The sequence below is a fragment of the Pectinophora gossypiella genome, chromosome 9, assembly GCF_024362695.1.
Source record: "Pectinophora gossypiella chromosome 9, ilPecGoss1.1, whole genome shotgun sequence".
Classification (NCBI taxonomy): domain Eukaryota; kingdom Metazoa; phylum Arthropoda; class Insecta; order Lepidoptera; family Gelechiidae; genus Pectinophora; species Pectinophora gossypiella.
Genome location: NC_065412.1, coordinates 11,834,394 through 11,855,669, shown reverse-complemented (window position 1 = coordinate 11,855,669; position 21,276 = coordinate 11,834,394). Strand labels below are relative to the sequence as shown.

General features: G+C 39.3%; 1 protein-coding gene across 1 annotated transcript in view; it reads left to right on the top strand.

Annotated features, from left to right (window-relative positions):
* Window positions 1-21,276, top strand: part of LOC126369649 (uncharacterized) — a 108,466-nt gene that overhangs the window by 81,441 nt on the left and 5,749 nt on the right. The window contains exons 6-11 of the mRNA XM_050014192.1: window positions 138-349; window positions 1,053-1,178; window positions 6,784-6,909; window positions 10,562-10,714; window positions 19,372-19,567; window positions 20,746-20,879. Coding sequence (XP_049870149.1) covers window positions 138-349; window positions 1,053-1,178; window positions 6,784-6,909; window positions 10,562-10,714; window positions 19,372-19,567; window positions 20,746-20,879 — 947 coding nt within the window. The remainder of the gene's footprint in view (window positions 1-137; window positions 350-1,052; window positions 1,179-6,783; window positions 6,910-10,561; window positions 10,715-19,371; window positions 19,568-20,745; window positions 20,880-21,276) is intronic.

Sequence of the window (21,276 nt, the reverse complement as noted above, 5' to 3'; positions counted from 1 at the left end):
CAACGGTTCTCATACAAAATACGCGTACGCCTTTCCAACGTCTTTCTTCAATTCCGTGGTTTAAACCTCTCCTCCTAGCTTGACAAGAGCTGAAAGTTCGAATCGTTTTTTTAATAAATATTCAATTGTTTTCACAGATTCAGTGCAAGCGAACGGCGAACCAGTGATGCGACTAGAACAGCACGCGTCAGCTGACGCGACGCCGGGCGAGAAGCCACACGTCCATGCGCAGACGCAGCTTGACGTGCCGGCGGAGGGCGTGCACCGCGTGCTGACACAAGATGGCGAGCGCGTCTCCATGCAGGACGGCACCACACCGCCGCCGACGAGTGATGATCATACGCCGAAGGTGAGTGTTATTCTTCTTTAAAGTAAAACCACATACCCTGAAGGGGTAGGATGAGGTGAATAGTATACATACCCGCACATCGCCAGCTAAGTTTAAGTCCCATGTAATAGGCGGCGGTTCTATTGCCATTAACCGGGCGCAAATGTGGGAAACCAATATCAACCAAACATGAATTCAAACTCATGGAGTCGAATTCAGTGATGAACCCATTCTATATAATTATAAATTGATTGTATGCAACAAGCATTCAAATGTTCGTTTCAAATTCCAAGCATTGAATTGGTAGCGCTCGACTAGAGTTTCTGCTACGACTGTGCTACGATTGTGTAGTCAATTGCTACGGGACCATATCGCGGCGTGGGATTTTGTTTGCGGTTTCCCGACAGTGTGTACCAGCACAAAAGGCTCAATTTCATTGGTCGATACTCGGCGGGAAACCCGGGCACGCGGAAAAATGACCAGTGAAAATCAACAAGTCGATACAGCGCAGCGGTCGTTACGCCACCTGCGGGTATTCCCCGCATTCTGTATTTCGACCAAATGGCATGGCGAGTGACTATAGTTCCCCGAATGCGAGCCCTATGGCATGCGTTTTGGAAATCTCCCGCACCCCGCATACGGGCCCTATCGACCAATGAAATTGAGCCATAATAATAAAAAAAAAGATTTTTTTTTCTAAAGCCTGGTATTTCTGGTCTGGCAGGTATTCCACGGCGCAGCGCGGCTGGTGCAGGCGAGCTCAGGGTCCATAAACACTCCTGAGAAGAGTGGTCACACCGCCGCGCGCCGCTCCTTCAACGCGGACATCACCAGGGAGACCGAGAACAATGTGAGTTCTTCTTCTATCGTGTGGGTTGTGAGGTGGATTGAAAACCCTATCAAACCTGGTGTCAGGGTTATTGTTGAGCCGCCATAGGCCCCTGACATGACTTATATAACAACTACGTACTTACATCAGTAAGTAATAACCGGGACCAACGGCTTAACGTGACTTCCGAAGCACGGATCATCTTACTTTTGGACAATCAGGTGATCAGCCTGTAATGTCCTAACCGAACTAGGGATCACAAAGTGATTTTCGTGATTTGTCTCCACTGGGATTCGTACCTGGGACCTCGGGATCGTGAGCAGAACGCTCAACCGCTGGACCACGGAGGCCGTACAATGAACAACAATGTGAGTGGAATTATTTGTTTATATATGCAATACAAAACATAATATAAGGTATTATAAACACAAGGTAACAAAAGGAATAAAGGTATTGTAACATTATGTTATGTTATGTTACAATACGTGACAAACAAACAATCAAACCTGGTACAGTCCCACGAAGTGATTTTATGTTAGACATGGACTGGAATCGAACTCAGGACCTCCGGATCGTAAGACCAATGCTCAACTATTGTACCATCTTTATTATCATGTAAGTACACCATCTACAGATATTCCATTCGAAAAATAAAATTCATTTTCATCAACAATTCTTTGTTTTATAGTCCCAATTACGCAGGTCGCACTCGTTGGAGAGTTTACGACTAAGCTTAGTGTCGGCTCGTAAACGTACTCAACATCTGTCCTGGCCCCAAGATATACAATTACCAATAAATTCAGTGGTCCAGTGGTTGAGCGTTAGGCTCACGATTCGAGGTCCCGGGTTAGAATCCCGGTGGTGGGAAAATTGTGGGATGGGGCATGAAGGAAACGATTATATTTCTTTAATCCATGTTTATTTGAAACGTTTTATTAATTTAATTCATTTTAAATTTTAAAAACAACCGACCGCCATTTCCCTGTCATTCGGTGGTGATAAATCTCACTAGCTTCCTAACTTGCTTTGGAATAGCAGGCTGATCACGTGATCTTCCAAAAATCTTGAGATTTTTGGATAAGTATAATCTTAAATTGTCTGTACTTCTTGTGACAAAAGTAGATATATAATTATTTATAAAATAAATTTCTAAATAAATTTCTCGAGCATCATGTTTGGATGATAAGTCTTCATTGTAAGGAGTATGCTTCGATGAAAACCACCGAACCAATTAGCGGTTGTAATTTGTCTGTCATTTGCATTTGTCTGGTAACGAGCCCGGAGGACTGTAAGGAATAAAAAGTATTGTCAAAAAGTTATTTCATTTATTATTTGACGATATAATTTGAATCTTCTTATTATCGTGTGGGTTGTGAGGTGGAATACCAATGTCATCAGGGTTATTACTGAGCCGCCAAAGGCTCTTCTGACATGGCACATGTAACGACTACATACTTACATTAATAAGTAGTAACTGGGACCAACAGCGTAACGTGCCTTCCGAAGCACGGATCATCTTAATTTTGGGCAATCAGGTGATCAGCATGTAATGTCCTAACCAAACGTGGGATCACAAAGTGATTTTTGTGATATGTCCCCACTGGGATTCGAACCCGGGGCCTTCGGATCGTGAGTCCAACGCTCAACCACTGGATTACAGAGGCCGTGTATTTGAATGAAATGTGACAACTATAATAGCTAGGGCTATCCGTAGCTTAGTCTTCTTCTATCGTGTGGGTAGTGAGTTGGATGACCACCCTCGTCAACCCTGATGTCATGGTTATTATTGACCACCAAAGGCTCATGTAACGACTAAGTACTTACATGAGTAAGTAGTAACCGGAACCAACGGCTTAACGTACCTTCCGAAGCATGGATCATCATACTGTCGGACAATTGTGAAACTTACTTTATGTAGAAAAGCTTCTCATAAGATTAGTAATTATCTTAATGATTCCTATTCTAGTTACTAAACTTATAATGTATACCTACATTGATATAAAAGATGTTTTTCTGTTGTCATTTCTTCTCATTACGAAGTGTCAATTAATTCTAACTTCTAAAAGTATAGTGATGTAATGTATTAGTCTGAGAGGAGCTCGGTGGCGCAGCGGTAAATGCGCTCGGTCTGCGATTGTTGAAATTAAGCAACTTTCGCAAAGGCCGGTCATATGATGGGTGACCAAAAAAAAGTTTTCATCTCGAGCTCCTCCGTGCTTTGGAAGGCACATTAAGCCGTTGATCCCGGCTGCATTAACAGTCGTTAATAACCATCAATCCGCACTGGGCCCGCGTGATGGGTTAAGGCCCGATCTCCCTATCCATCCATAGGGAAGGCCCGTGCCCCAGCAGTGGGGACGTTAATGGGCTGATGATGATGATGTATTAGTCTAAGGGTGGTATTAATAAACTAAGTTCAGCTTCGATACTGCCCTCAAGATCATGTCAATGTGACAGTTCTTATATAAAAAAAACATGGACTTGAGCATGGTCTTGAGGGCAGTCTCAGTTGAGATTAGTTTATTAATACCAACCTAAAGTTCTGAGTAACTTTGCTACACATTTAAATTATGAAGGAGATGATTTACACGCAATATGAGAATCAAACACGTGTAACGCACTAGCAAGAAAACTTTTATGATCGATACTTTTTTAGATTTTTTAGATCGATACTTTAAAGCTATTCAATAATATAAAGCCACTGTGGTTGACCGGCTTGCTTCCCAAACGGGGAGTGCCGGTTTGAACCCCGGAACTGGACTTGCACCAATGAGTTATTAATTTATGTTAAGTGCAGTTTTCACTAACACATATTACTCACGACATATCACGTTGGTCTGACTACCCCAATTGGGATATAGTCGTGAGCTTATGTTATGTTATGCTATTTAATAACACTACAATGCGTAATTACAATAACGTCTATGACTTCTGATAAATGTAGCCACGTAAAAAATATCTTCACTTTTTCGCCTTTCGTCGTTTATTTGGCTTTATGAATTTATATACAAACAAAACAAATAATAATAAAAAAAAATAATTGTCTTAATGAGCCACTAGGGCTTCGGCCCCACCCACGCTTTCCAAAAGTCCGGGACTCCATAGGCCCGAGATATGGAAACGATATAATAATGAAAAATAACCTTAGTCTGTCATGTTGTAATCTATTTAGTATTCGTCTTTATTTTCTTCCCTGTGTACAAGAAACTGTTAAATTAACTAAATAAATAAATTGCTTGCTCCCAATATTGAGCTATAAATACCTAGCTATCTTTTAAAGTCAGTAGCACCTGTACTGTTGATTTATTTATAACCTTAATAGGGTTACTTCCAACCCAACGCTTCCGGCGGGTGGGACTAAAGGACTTTATAGACGAGCGTTTTAACTATATTAATATCTAAATAACCAATATATGTCCCACAGCTGGACACAGGCTACTTCTTAATCAACATCAAATGCACAAATATATTTAGAAAAAAATATAAGTAGTGTGTAGTGTAGTGTGTGCACCAACGGGTCATTCATTTGTCTGAAGTGCAGTTCCAAAATGCAAATCCAAATTCAAAATTATTTATTAACACACTTGTTTTAGTTTTTCCTAACACACTTGGCTCGACCATTATAGACGGTGATACGGCTCACCACCTATCATGTTGGTCTAACAGAAATCTCGGTGAGATGCGGGTACTTAGTTCATCTTGTGATGGATGTACCTCTGACTATCCTAATTGGAATAGTGTTGTGAACTTATATGTGTATGTATGAATAATTATTTCAATGTTTGGGTGCTCCGGCGGCATTTAACAAATATAATTCGTGTTTATAGCCCAAATAAATATTGAAGATAGAGATCGGATAAGTAGTTTCGGAGACTACATTGTAAATACAAACTTTGTTGATTGATTTGTGTAGATGTAGATATAAGTATAATACACTTTTAAGTTATTACTTAGTGGAGCAAGGTGGCGCAGCGGTTAACGTGCTCGGTCTGCGATTGTTGAAGTTAAGCAACTTTCGCAAAGGCCGGTCATAGGATGAGTGACCACAAAAAAAAAGTTTTCATCTCAAGCTCCTCCGTGCTTCGGAAGGCACGTTAAGCCGTTGGTCCCGGCTGCATTAGCAGTCGTTAATAACCATTAATCCGCACTGGGCCCGCGTGATGGTTTAACGCCCGATCTCCCTATCCATCCATAGGGAAGGCCCGTGCCCCAGCAGTGGGGACGTTAATGGACTGATGATGATGATGTATTAGTCTAAGGGTGTATTAGTAAGGAATATTTTTAAGGGAATTTTGTGGTATAAAAGAAGATGTAGTCACAAAGATTTAAAATTCCTTTGCTCAGTCTTGAGATCCACAACAATCCCATGTAATAGGTTTTGAACAGTTCCAAAGTAGTTAACTGTTCGTCTGTAAAAGCCATTATCTATTTATGCGTAGGAAGGTATTTCAATTTTGAGGTGAATTTGTAGTCAGACTGACAGGAATTGCTTCCATTCACAATTTACTTGAATTGAAAGCATTTCGTTGCTAGATAATATAGAAATATAAAATATAGATATACCCACCCTGAAGAGCCACAGATACCTAACTAAAACATAACATGACACTACTTTTGATACAAAATGTAAGATGAAAATAATCGCTACAAAAAATAAACTTGCGTAGCACTGTTCTACGCGGACGTTACGTCGTAGCAACATAGCTACGAATTATAGTAATGTCCTTACGATCAAAATGTTTATATTTTACTTTTTAAATTTAATTTCTACTGAAGACGCAGTAGTGCTGATTCCTGTAGACACCATCTTATTTTATTTTAAGTTATACCTGTCATTTACCTTTTCTCCGAAAAGGAAAGTGACGGGTAATCCACAAGCAAAAAAAATATGGATCACACGTCAATTTTAAGCAGAAATCTAAAACACCCCTCTAAAAATTTCTAAAAAAATTATAAAAAAAAACAACCAAAAAAAACATGAATTTTGCGACGAAAACTTCCACTTGATTTTAACTCACAATCGTGGTCTGAATGATCCCCCTCAGAATTCGTTACGATGTCACTAACACCCTGTATGCCCTACCTAAAAATACTTTATTACATCAACACGTAAAACGCCATCGTCATCATCATTAACCTACTATAATTTGTAATTACTATCAATTTAATTATCATTATACTTCTGGCCCAAAATATAATCATGAGCATATAATTATGTTATGTGAGCTGTTATAAAACAGAGATACACTACTTTTATATATTTATATAAGAGAGAAATAATTAACACTAATAAATTATTGTAATAATAAAGAAAAAAAGATTATTTTAAATAATATACACATTGTGTGTACAATAAATAAATAAAAATATAAAATTAATCAATTTATAACATATTGTAATAAATATACAAAATTGAAAATACAAATGACATTTGTATATGTCGTTGTGCAATAAAGTATTATTGATTGATTGATTGAAATGACTATCCACCACATGCTTCATCAAAGTACAAACCTTATCACTTATCAGCAACAAGCTTCGAGAGAAAAACATAACATAACATAACAAATACTTTAAAACATATATTTTTGTCATGTATATATGTGTGTAATATATTTGTTGACAGATGGACCATTACTCACCGTACCAGGGCGTGCAGTACTCTCCTCTGGACATGGCCGAATATGTGTTCTGGACTGGAGACGAACGCGGCGTGACCACAGCTATCGAGGAGTTCCTTCAGGAGGGCTTGGTGAGTACAATATTTCATTACCACTTTTTATGTTGTGGAATAACTTTGTGGTGGTGTGCACAGGGGTTAGTTTTTTTATTGTTTCAAATGCTTGTTGTCCGTAAAGTCTAAAATCATAAGCCGTAGCCATACGACTAAATAAATAATTTATGTAAGTGAACATAACCACGTAACCAGTTAGACGCCATTTTGAAAACTCACGTTCTTATATGATTTTCTTCAAAAAAACTTTGATTTTTTTTCAATTAATTTCAATCCGGAGAATAATGTAGACTATAGTTTTTTTACGCGGCTTGATACTAGCTTGTGTATTGGGAGGTTTTGTTAACAAAAATCACACCCGAAAGTAATTTTTGAAAAAGGCTTACGTCGCTTTCACTATTAGGCGACGGAATTCTATTATTTTATCTTCTTGTTAGTTTACTAACTAGCAAATACCACTACTAACTACCTACTACTAGCTAGTAAATAACAGTATAGTTACTATAACTATTTATACTGTTTACTTACTGTAACAGGTGCATTTTGGTTACTTAAATTGGCCTCAAATGTATTCAGAGAGGCTTAGAATATATCGACGTAGATGTATCTGCACATATACTGTGGAATGAAACACCATCCTCCGTATCTCTCCTTTACCAAGGACAAACTGCCAAGGATCTCTACTCCCAAAGGATGTGTAATGTTATTTGCTCTCGAACCAGGGTGTTATTGCAAGCTGGAATCAATAAGTACTTTATTAACAAGGCAATTTTATGTCCAATATCTGATTTGAAGTTATGAGATATTTTATATCTCATAACTTCAAACATTGTGCCAAAGATATACATTTAATAACAGCCTCCGTGGTCTAGTGGTTAGAGCGTTAGGCTCAAGATCTGGAGGTCCGGGTTCGATTCCCGATGGGTTGGGATGGGATGGTTTTTACGGCTAATAGCCGGGACCAACGGCTTAACGTGCCTTCCGAAGCACGGAATCATCTTACTTTTTCGGACAATCAGGTGATTCAAGCCTGAAAAGTCCTTACCAAAAAACAAAAGGACAGTCTCACAAAGTGATTTCGACAATGTCCTCATCGGCAATCGGAGCCTAACGCTCTAACCACTAGACCACAGAGGCTGTAATTCATTTAAAACACTTTATTGCACAAAAGGAACGTGCAACATAATACCTCTACAAGAGCAGGCCTTACTGAAAAGTTAGCAATTAGATGGGCATTATTTGAAGCAGAACCAATTACCCACAAGATGGAGCACGTGATCTTGATATTTTTCCTCAAGTGTCAATATAATGGCTCCGGAAATATTTTTCATGGTTATGCAGTATATTTGAGGAAATCAATTGTAATGATTTCTTTTACAGTCAATTATGTATGTGTGAAGTCAAGCGGTTACTGGATCAATCATCTCTTTTTCAGACAATTTGCTGCAATGTCAATGCCAAACCCAATGTATAATAAAAAAAAACATTTCTAAATTACATTCGAATTTGAATAAGTAATAGAAAATCAGTAGGTAGGAATTGGGTCGTCTGCTAGGTTCAAGATAAATTATGAAATTCTAATTACTAGGTAAAGACACATCTAAAACTAACGAAAAACATTTTACTTTTTTCTATTTCACTTATTTATGTTTTTTAAACAAGACAAACTAATAATAAGTCCGACATTTTATCACGTTTTTCTATGACGTCACAGTGTGCTTTTTCAAACAAATTCCATAGTAATTTCGTGTTTTGACGTTTAGTAAAAAGTAACTGATTTGACTAGTTTGGAACTAGCTTAATTATTGCACGTAGTATATTGCTGCGAGAATATAGGTAGGTACTAGGTACCAGAGCGTTTCTGTGGACGCGAGAAAAGACGATAGGTAATTTCCGTTTTCTCCGGTGCTGTACGAATATTGACCTATTTGACCAATGAAGGACTTTCCTGGTTACATTATTCGTTCCAAAAAAATAACGTAGACGGCTCTGTACAGAGTTGCCTTCGTTTAACCTTCTAACTTCATGGATAACATAAATACTAATACGCATCTTTTATCTTTGTTTTTGGGTATAAATGATGGGGGACTATATTTTCTATCACCAAAATTTATATTTGTCATCAAGATGTATCACCTAATAAATAGATCTATCGCCACGAAATATTTTCGTTCTCAGATAAACAAAAATTGTTCCCAGGTATGAATTATCAAATTAATGTTAATATATGTGTAAAATAAGAGATCGATAACCAATAAAATTATATTGCATTACATGAATATAAACTTCGTTTTTATAATAACAGTTTTGTTACTTAAATAATAACTCTGTGCTCAGAATGGTAGATCTGTCACCAAATAAATCGATTATCGATCCCTGACTGCGACTCCTTTTTATTTGATATTTTGTCACCAATACAGTAGTAACATTTTATTTCGTTCAGATATTAAATTAATAGTATTCGTTACCAATTTAATACATCAATTTATAATTTTAATGAAAAAGTGATCAAAGGGGCAGAGACAAATTGGCGCGCTTTAAAAATTGACCAATCCGGCCTCAACGATGGGTAGTAGGTAACTAGGTTCGATCACACGATGCGCGACGCGGGCGGCGTGCCATAAGCCAGCTATTTTAAACCAGCGATGATTGTTCAGTGGTAATTATTTTAAACAATAAATATTGATTATATTGACTTTAATTGTTTTATTTACTACTCTGCTAAATATAATTTATACTACCAGTGGAAATTTTGAACCTTGGGAGTCTAGTTAAGTAGCAGAATCTTTTGGTTGAAACGATGATGACAACCCTAATTTTTTATTTGAACTTAATGCAATTTTCTAGTAACATAATATGATTTATTGGTAATCTCTTTAAATTAGTTTGTTTAAATACTTATTAGGACACACCTATTATAATACATACAAAAACATTTATTTGGTACTAGACCTTATATCTCAGGATTTTAGGTGATTTATTGTGGAACTGATTTTGCATTGTTTGGTGACTACATTTTGGTGACAGATCTACTATTTTGAGGACAAACCCTATTATTTAAGAAACACAAAACTAATTAAATTGGTGATAGCTTAAATGATACCCTAAATGATGACCCTTGACACCCACGCACAACACATATTCCACCCATTATTATACATACATACATACATACATAAACTCACGCCCGTAATCCCTAATGGGGTGGGCAGAGCCACAAGTAATCAAAGACAACTTGCAGCCACTGTTGATACCCATTATTATAATGATCAAAATAAAGAGAAGTAATATAGGTAGTAACATAATTCTACACCATGTCTGATCCTGATAATTAGATAAGATAATAATTATTTTTGTATACTATGCTATTAGATTATAATTTTGAATAATTATATACCAGAGCAATGACAAATTAGGTAATTATCACGTTAAATCTGTACAACTATGTATATTGTTTTTGGGAACGGAATCTGGAAAGTCCCTCATTGTCGTACGACATTTATCTACGTAGATAGCGTTGCTACGTCTATTGGTTAAAAGCGGTATTTGTCTCGCCGCGTGCGACAGCTCAACCCGTGCATACCCTGAACTTTAGCTAGGAAGGTATTTTCGTTCAACTCATCTAAAAGTGCTTGACATTATTCTTAATAATATACTGTGTCGTCCATAGATGACAAAGGAAGAAGCGATCGCGTTCCTGCAAGAGATAAAGTTCAACATCGATTACCTGCGCGTCCACTACGCGCAGAACCTGAAGGCTGCCGAGGAGACTGCCCAGCAGGAGAAACTGCGGAACTTACTGCTGGAACAGGCCAATGCTAAGGTTTGTTGTTTTATAACACTGGCGTGTTTCATTTGACAGTACATTTGTGAAACAAAACACATACTAGATAAACCGCTATTTAGTCATCTTGCGATTAAGTTTTGCGACAAGGTAAATATAAGATCTGGGTAAAATGATATCTAGTTGTTATTGCTACTTGAACAATCTGAGACCAATCCAGTCTGTCCGTCCAAGTAGCTGTTGCCATCTGAGGTAATCCTACATAAGACACGTCAACAATATGTCTAGGTATAGGTACTTAGGTACTATCCAAAAATGAGGCTATTTTTTTATAGATTGAACAAATAACCAAATATATATTTGTCTTGTAAGTACTTAAGTAAATTCCCATATTCAGCCGACCTTGTTGAATTTGTTTTCAAATTCGTGTTTGGATCATAAATGATTATCACATGCTCATCGATGAAAGAAAACATCGAGAGGAAACCCACGTGGGTTTCAAAAATGTTGCATATACCATACGTATCTGTCTACCCCTTTGGGGATATAAGCGTGATGATATGTTATTGACCTCGTGTTTATAGCCTAAGAAATTAATTCAGGTTTATCTCAATCGCGTACCTACGTGCTGAGCTTCAATAAAACATTGTGCAGTAAACTGCACAGCAGTCATTACTTCGTGTTCATAACCGTAAAGAAATGTGCAGTCAAGCTGTTAGAAAATTGTCCGTTTTCTTTATACTTAGATGACCTTTAGAAGTTTTATTAATAGTAATTGCTGGAGCTACTGTCGTTAACAAGGAACAATTGGGTCGAGAGAAACGTGTAGCATTTAAGATGTGACACTTTATTTGTTGTATAGGTTTCTTGTTAAAATAATGATCATTTTCGTACATTCACCTAATAAATAATTACTACGGGTAAGTAGTAGATTTAGAAAACATCTGTCCGTATTGACAATAAGTTTCTTTTGCCGAGATACTTAACGTTACATGTCTACCTACCTATCTACCTTCTAATCGAAATCAAAAACAAAATAGTAAATGATTAGGCACTTTGTGTGTTGACGCGATTTCTAATAAACGACATGCATCGTTTTAAGTTATCTTTTCTCGCGAACCATGCATGGAATTTAATAGCTAATACCATAAACATTTATAGCTTGACCGCTATAAAAGAAGTTATAAGGATTAATTGAATTGTCGGGCTACTAAGAAAAATAGTCGTTAAATTGAATGTGTGGAAAAGTGATTATGTTTTTATAACAGCGGTAATAACTTCGCGTGAACATAATCAATGTTACGTGGACGTTATATCCAAGTAATGAGAAAAACGCTGTAATTTCAGCACTCTTTCTGTGTAGTGTAAGGTTTGATTTATTTTGGTTGATTACTCTGGCCACACTGTGTAATTATTAAAGGTCTGATGAATTTTAAGTTCTTGCACTGACCACACTGGAAAGAACCATCATGGCTGACGGGGCATTCTAGACTAAAAGGGGCATTCGAGTGAGAGCGCTCTAACCGTTCGGACGTGTAAAGTGGTCACTTGGAACTGAAATATACAATAGTGATTATAACTCCGGTGTTTGGTGTTTTACTTCTGATTACAAATCAGAAGTGGGATTACAACGCAATACTGCGTAAGTACACGCCTATTATTTCTTATGTATATTCCCGAATAAATTTACTAATAATAAAATGAGATAGCACGTGCATACGTTTTTAAGATTAGGCAGCTGTAAGTAATTTTATAGTTTATGTTTTGTGTGAATTAGCTGATGAGTAACTTATTAATATCACTGTCAGCACTAACAATCACATTTTATAGTCCCTGGAAAGTTCAAATTCATAAAACGTAAATTTGACTACACGTGGTCGATCACGTAATCATATTGATGCCACGTGGTTAGACAAATGATTTATTTTTGAAAGAGGTTAGTGTTAACGTTTACTATTCTTTGTAGTGGGAATAATCCCTATTTTCCCATGGTTATGTGGTTAGTAGAAACTATCACCCGTTCCAAGGTGTTTCTAAAAAGTTTTTAACTTTTGTTACTTCTGGTGCAACGACGCGCTCTTATAGAGATAGTTGGACTTTTTGATAAGGTTATTATTTTTTTCTCTAGTTAATTATTTTAGATAATATCGCGAGTCGTTAATGTTAAGTAAGTAGTTTAGGTAAATGCATTTTATATGTACTTATAAGAATTCTTCAGATTTCTATTACAGTTATTGTTCCACTATATATAAACATGCATAAAATTACGGCTACTGTGCTAAATATTTGACTTTGTGCCTGTATCTTCGTTTTGAAAAAAAAAAGTATAATTTATGTAATGAATCGGCTTTGCTAAAGTAACATATCCTATTTTTTGCTGCGAGTTTCAGGAAATATGGACGAAAAAGAAGGGCATGGCATAGCTCCACGCAGGCTGGAGACTCCAAGCCGCACCCGAAGCCACAGTCGCAGGTCAGCAAGGCCTAGTGGCAGCCGCAGCCGGGCACCCATAAGCAGCCGCAGTCGCAGCCGGGCGCCTAGGCTCAACCGCAGCCGCAGCCGGGCACCCAGGCGCAGCCGCAGTCGCAGCCGAACGCCCAGGCGCGGCCGCACTCGTAGCCGGGCACCCGAGCGGGGTAACAGCCTTGGCTTGCGGGAACGAGAACGCGCATTGGAGCGCGAGCGAGAGCGAGTCCGGTTGATGGAGCTGGATCTGCAGAAGGAGCGTGACGACGAGCATCGACGGCAACGAAGTGAGCGGCGCGAGAGTCGCAGCAAACTGGACAACGTCAGCGACCGACATCGTTCAAAAAGGTCACGTAGCCCAACTTTTTCTAGTAAAGACGTAGTGCAAATAATTAAATCTATTAAGGAAGCCATGCCATCCCAGCCGTTAAATCAAAGCACACTGTCTAATAATAAAGGCATGGATCATAAAAATATAATTCCAGAGTTTAATCCTTCTGAAAAAACTCAACGAATGGACGTATGGCTTAATAAGGTTAACGAGTGTGCTGGGATTTACGGCTGGGATGAAAGGACTACGGCGCATTTCGCCATGCAAAAATTAACAGGTCTAGCCAAAACATGGTATGAGAGTCTTAGTACGATTCTATATTCTTGGGAGGAATGGCAAGAAAAGCTGCTTAGTGCCTTCCCCTGTGAACAAAATTACGGCCATCTATTGGAAGATATGCTGAGACGGAAAAGCAGACCTAACGAAGCGATTGAAAACTACTACTATGAAAAGTTAGCGTTGTTAAATCAATGTGAGATATCTGGTAGGAGGGCTGTAGACTGCATCATCCATGGTATTGGCGACAGGACCACGAGGTCTAGTGCTCTAGCACTAAGATGTGTGGAACCTGACCAGCTCTTGAAATTTTTATTAAGCCACAACAAGGACATCATCACATCACATCCATTGGGCAGGGTCAGAAATTTCAATATGTCGGATAGTAGACAAAATGATAGGCAGAACACCAGGTCCAATCCAGTTCTACTCTGCTACAACTGCAAGGAGACAGGACATCCCTTTTCTAGATGTCCTAAACCTCTGCTACAATGCAACCATTGTAATAAAGTGGGACATAAAGCAGAAAATTGTCGATTCAAACGGGATATTGGATCAACGAAGACTGATACCGTGGCAAAAACCATGTGCATTGCGAGCTCAAATCCAAACGCGAAGTTCATAAAGGAGGTTAATGTTAATGGCATACCCATGGAAGCATTCGTTGATCTTGGTAGCGAAGTTACGTTGATTAGGCAGACCGAATTCACTAAATTAGGACTTGATCATGACGGTACCTTTTCTACAATGAAGGGTTTCGGCAACAGCTTAGTACAGTCTTTAGGTTCTGTCAAATTGAACCTGGTAGTTGATGATGTAGGCGCGACCGTTTCTTGTAGAGTGGTAGAGGACCGCCTACTTGATAAACCAATGCTTATAGGCCAGTCTTACTCAGAACAACCACATGTTGTGGTGTACAAGGATGCAACCAAGCTACGATTTCTTGACATCGGCGCTGAAGTGCCTCATCCTAATCTGGATGAAACCGAAGAGCGCTCCGAGAGGGTTAGAGTCTTAGGCCATAGTACAATATTTGGAGCTGCAAGTATCAAGTCTGCTACTGAATCCATATTTACCGGAAGCATTTTGCTAGAAACCAAGATCGTAGGAAAACCAATAGATCAGTACTTAGTATGCGGTGGCATTTATAAAGTGACGAATGGAATTCTTTTTGTTACTGTAACTCCGTGCGTAATACCATGCTCCATCCAAGAAAACTTTGTATTTTCTCGAGCCGAAAGGATAGAGGAGGTTTATAAGCTGGCGGAATCTCCATCAGTAATGATTCAACAAGATGATACCTCTTTCAAGGAGCGATTTGATGAAAGCCAACTAAATGTAGGCGAATCTATAACCGACGATGACCGAGCTAGGCTTGTAGAGTTGCTTAAACGTTATGGACAGTGCTTCGCATACGATTTGGCGGGGCTGGGGTGCACGGATGTCACAGAGATGAGGATTGAACTTAGTAGTCAAAAACCTGTAGTCTATAGACCTTACAGGCTGTCACATCACGAACGGGAGAAAGTACGTGGAATGGTGGACGATATGTTACAGGCAGGAATCATTAGAGAGTCTGTGTCCAACTACGCAAGCCCCATCATTTTAGTCCGAAAGAAAGACGGCGGCATCCGCCTATGCGTGGACTACAGGTTGCTCAATTCGATTACGGTAAAAGAAAGATACCCTATACCATTAATCGAAGATGAAATCGCTAGGTTATCCGGTCAAGCATGGTTCATTACTCTAGATCTCATGTCCGGGTATTACCAGGTGCCGATTTCAGAGGAAAGCAAACATTTGACTGCGTTTGTCACGCCGGATGGCCAATATGAATACAATCGTATGCCGTTCGGCTTGGCAAACGCACCAGCAGTTTTCCAGCGTATGATGAACCATGTCCTGGGACCCGCTAGATTCAACAAAGCCACCGTTTATATAGACGATCTGCTGATATTTGGGAAAACCCCCAAGGAGTGCATGGATAGATTGGAGGAGGTTCTTGGTCTACTGCAAAAAGCTAATCTTAAACTAAATCTTTCAAAATGTAGCTTTCTGAAAAACAGAATTGATTATCTGGGATATGAGATCAGCTCATTAGGTATGCGACCAGGCGAAGGAAAGATTCAGGGCGTCGCTGGCTTTCCTCGTCCAGAAAATATCCACGGGGTCAGACAGTTTCTAGGTCTTGTCAGTTACTTTAGGAAATTCATTGAAGGATTTGCACAACTTGCTCACCCCCTTACGAAGCTGTTGAAAAAGGGTGCGTTATGGGAATGGTCGGATGAGCAAGAGAAAGCCTTCTTGGGTTTGAAAGCTAAGCTTGTCAACAGACCTATTCTCGCCATATACGATCCGGCAGCGGAAACCGAACTGCACACAGATGCCAGTAGGATAGGTGTCGGCGGCATTTTGCTGCAGCGTCCTCAGGGGAGCGAGGGTCATTTCCGGCCAGTGGCCTTCTATAGTAGACAAACAACACCCGAGGAGAAGAACTTTCACTCTTATGAGCTTGAGACATTGGCCGTCGTTTGCTCTTTAAAAAAATTCAGGGTATTTCTTTTAGGCCGACAATTTAAAATAGTTACGGACTGTAGCGCACTTCGCTCTACGTTCCTGAAGCGTGACCTTATACCCCGAATCGCTCGGTGGTGGTTGGCTTTACAGGAGTACGATTGTTCTGTAGAGTATAGGGCGGGCACGAAAATGGAACATGTAGACGCGCTATCTAGGAACCCTATCGATGACAAAGAAACTCAAAATCCGGAACAATATCCCACGGTGATGGCTATCACTGATGATGATTGGTTACTTACCCTTCAGTTAGGAGATTCGGAACTGTGCAGGATTCGTGACATTGTTAACAGTGACCTAGATCCTAAAGGGCTAGAATACATTAAGAATAACTACGTTTTGAGGGACAACAAGTTGTTTAGGTGTGTGGGGGGTGACAAGCAATGCGTCAGATGGGTGGTACCAAAGGGGGCAAGATGGCAGCTATGCAAAATGAACCACGATGATATAGGTCACGTGGGTTTTGAGAAAACCTTGGATCGGATCAAGAGGAACTATTGGTTTTCCAAAATGTCACGGTTTATAAAGAAATACGTGGGGGCATGCCTTGACTGTGCGTACGCTAAAAAGGCTGCGAACGCACGTGAAGGATTGTTGCACCCAATAAAGAAGATCGAAATACCTTTTCACACACTGCACATAGACCATCTTGGACCCTTTGTGAGATCGAAAAGAGGATACACTCACATATTGACTGTCGTTGACGCATTCACCAAATTTGTGTTTATAAAGCCGGTCAGGAACACAAATACGCAAAATTTAATAAAAATATTACAAGATATTTTTGACACATTTAGAACGCCTGACCGGGTAATAAGTGACCGAGGATCCTGTTTCACTTCTCATGCTTTTAGAAGGTTTTGCCTTGACCGAGGGATAAAGCATGTACTGAATGCTGTAGCGAGCCCGCGTTCCAATGGTCAAGTGGAACGTTATAATAGAACCATTTTGGATTCATTGACAGCACAAAACCTGAGGGACGATGAAAAAGACTGGGACAATAAATTAGGAAGAATCCAATGGGGCTTAAATAATACGGTGCAAAAAACTATTGGCAGGATGCCGGCAGAAGTCATGTTTGGAATGAAAATGAATGGTGAACTTAACCCGGCGTTTAACGAAATAGTCGAGGAAACGCGCGAGGAAGTCGATTTGCCGTCTATTCGTAGTGAAGTTAAACGTAAAATTGACAAGACTCAGGAGACCCAAAAACGATACTACGATCAGGGAAGGCGTCCAGCGCGTATATATGCTAATGGAGATCTGGTTAAGATCGCTAAAGTGGCTTTCCAGAATAATGGTAGTAGCACTAAACTCATGCCTACATACGAGGGCCCTTATAGAGTAGTAAAGATATTAGGCAATGATCGTTACAAGGTGGCTCCAATAGCTGGATTTGAGGGCATGCGAAATAAGCGTAGAACAACTGTTGCTTCAGATCGAATGCAACCGTGGATTCACGTAGCATCTTTGGAACTTCACGATGACGATGATGGTGATAACGATGTTGATATTATGGATGATGAGGATAATTCTGAATAATCATAAAATGTATAATAGAGTTTAGTGAGTCTAATTATTATATGATTGAGAACTATATATAATAAGGTTAACTAAGTACATGATAATTTTGTATTGTTTCAGGTCAAGCACGACACGTAAATGAACGAGTTCGTGACTTCCTGAGGCGAATACATAGATTGATTAAGGAATTTGAATATATAGTATTGGATAAGAAGTTTGGATACGAAGTTTGGATACGAAGTTTGGATACAAAGGTTGGAATAAAAAGGTTGGATAAAAAGGTTGGATAAGGAGATTGGATAGAAAGGTTGGCTATGAAGGTTGGATGTAGAAGTTGTGTATTAAATTGTGTGGAAATTCGAAAGATGAAAGTACAGATTAGATAATGTAACTTAAGTGTTTGATAACTTGCTAATGAATATCCAGTTGAATAATTTAAATTGCATTGATGTGTCAAAAGTGATTAGAGGCTGTATTAAGTCGATGATAAGTAGTTCCATCTTATGATGGTAAATATTTTAGTAAAACATGGTAATCGTATATACGATTACAATATGTAGGATAGCTGATTACAGTATATCATAATAAAATGTATCATAAATGTGCGTTAATTAAATACAATAAGATGTTAATTGTAAAAATAACTTGTATGTGAAGGATGCCCTATTTAGCCAAGTGTAAGGTTCCACCGGGTGTGTGTATGAGGACATACACATCATCAGGATGGTCGAGTGTAAGGTTTGATTTATTTTGGTTGATTACTCTGGCCACACTGTGTAATTATTAAAGGTCTGATGAATTTTAAGTTCTTGCACTGACCACACTGGAAAGAACCATCATGGCTGACGGGGCATTCTAGACTAAAAGGGGCATTCGAGTGAGAGCGCTCTAACCGTTCGGACGTGTAAAGTGGTCACTTGGAACTGAAATATACAATAGTGATTATAACTCCGGTGTTTGGTGTTTTACTTCTGATTACAGTAGTAATAAAAATTATGCTTTTATACCTTATTACGAAAGGCAGACGCATCAATCAAGTGGTCAGGAATCATTCTTCTTTCGTTTCCAATGCACGCATAAATCATCATTTTTATTAGAAAATCGTATTCCAATAAGTCGCATAAGGTCATCGCCATTTGCGTTAGGAGTTCTGCGACCAATAAAGAAAATAGGAATGGGTAGAGGGTATGAATGATTTAATGATGATGAATTTGTTGGCTCGTGCTTGGCTGTCTTCTGTAGGCTTGTCTTTTGTGCTTATAAAGTATTGTATTGTTGTATTGTGTTCTGAACATAACATCATCATAATCATCATAAACAGTATACGTCCTACTGCTGGGCACAGGCCTCCCCTCAATCAACCGGAGGGGGTATGGAGCATACTCCACCACGCTGCTCTACTGCGAGACATAACACACACAAGTTATCTATAATCCAAATATGCCATTTTATTCGAAAGTCATAAGAAAAAGAGGGAATCTAAGTCATGTTGTAGATGCTGTATGTACTATAAAACTCTTTTCAGGAATACCAGTACCGCAACCCATCTCTGCAGTCATTCCCCTTCGGTGGTTCTCCTGACATCATCCGGACGATTGCTTCTAAGAACTGGGACCTGAACAACAACTTGTCTCCTTACAACTCGCTGCCTGTCTCTACGGAGCTGCGGCCAGAGCCAGCGAAGAGAGTCTACGACCCCATGCTTCAGACTAACATGATGAGTGAGTACCTAATGTACCTGTGCACCAGATCCTGGACACTCCATACAAAAATCTCATTTTTATCGTGTGTCGCGTAACGCGTAAGTCAAAGCGAGACACAGTCCACGCCTTTTCCTCTTTTGGTTTGGACCTTAAAAGTTCACTCGGTCTTAGACGATTCTCACACGCACGATCTAATACACAGAAAATGCATCCACGCGCGTTCATGCGGACGCATTTTCTGTGTGTTAGACTGTGCGTGTTTTCTATACAAACGGAGATACTTACCTACAAGCAACGGAAGAACACGCATCTACGCGCTACGCTGCATCATGCGGGGCAGTGTGAGAATCGCCTTACGATCAATCTAAGAACCTGTATATATATGTCTGTAATCTGTTAAAACATTCTTTAAACTCGTTGGTGCTCTTCTCCTTTCTCCTTACAGTCATTTAAAACTAAAGCAAGACCCATAGGGGGTGAGGTCGGCGCCTGATATGATTAAGAGCGAGGAGTTACTTACTGTTCTATACATAGTATTATTTCAGAATCTATGCTTGCGGTTTCATACAAAAACGTTGATCCGTAAGTCCCTAAGTTAGTAGTCGTTACATGCCATGTCAGGGGCCTTTGGCAGCTCAATAGTAACCCTGACACCAGGGTTCATGGGGTTGGTGATCCACCTCACAACCCACACGATAGAAGATGCAAACACCAAAGCTTCAGTCCGCTTCTCCGGCTCTGTGTGCAGCAAACGAGACATTCTTTCCCAGCCTTAGATAACACATGAACAAGCTAGTTTGTTTCTGTGAACTTGCCTAGGTTTGTCAACCATAGATCTAAAGTGAAACTTATAGTTGTCCAATAAAATCCCTCCGGCCAAGTAGTTAATGCCATCTGCGGCAAATCTACAATAAGTCAGGTAAAAAAAAAACAAAATGCAATAATCATGGGCAGCGGTGAAAGGCATTGTGAGGAAATCCATGTAGGAACAGCTATGTGCCCGAGAAATGTGTTTTCGGAGGCATGTGACCCACCCTGGGCTGGAGTTCCCTTAGGGTTGGAAGGTTAGACAGGCAGTCGTTTCAGTAAAAAAACCGCACTTGTAAGTCTTCATGTTGGGTATGCAGACCCCGTGATAAACGGGCTGGTGCGAAGTGTAAAACAAAAGTGTGGTTGAACCTACATCAATGTTGCAGGCACATCTGACTACGACCGTGACGGGTCCATCATCAGCGACGAAGAGTATGAGGAGATGATGGAGAAGCTGAAGGCAGCTGATACCCTCTACGTAGAGTACACTCTTGAGGAAATTATCTATCAACTTGCTAAGGTGCGCAATAAAATTGAACAATTTTTTTTGTCACCGACAACCCTCTACAATACATAATATTGATAAATCTTCATAAAGTGTACGCTCACGAGTACTTATATGTATACACTCTGAAACCATGTCACATTACAAATTCAAAATTGACACAATACTTTTTTTACAAATTAAATCGTAAGTCTCTTTAAATGTCAAATATGATAGTGCGACAGGGTCCTAAAGTGGGTACATGATATTGCTCATGACTGTACCTAGATAGGTGTAAGTACCTAGATATTACCAAGTTGTAACAATGATGTTCATTTCTATTTGAAAATTTGTCACATAACATTAGCTCACGCACGATGATATCGCAATTGGGATAGTCAGACGTACATCCATGGCATGATGAACTAACCAC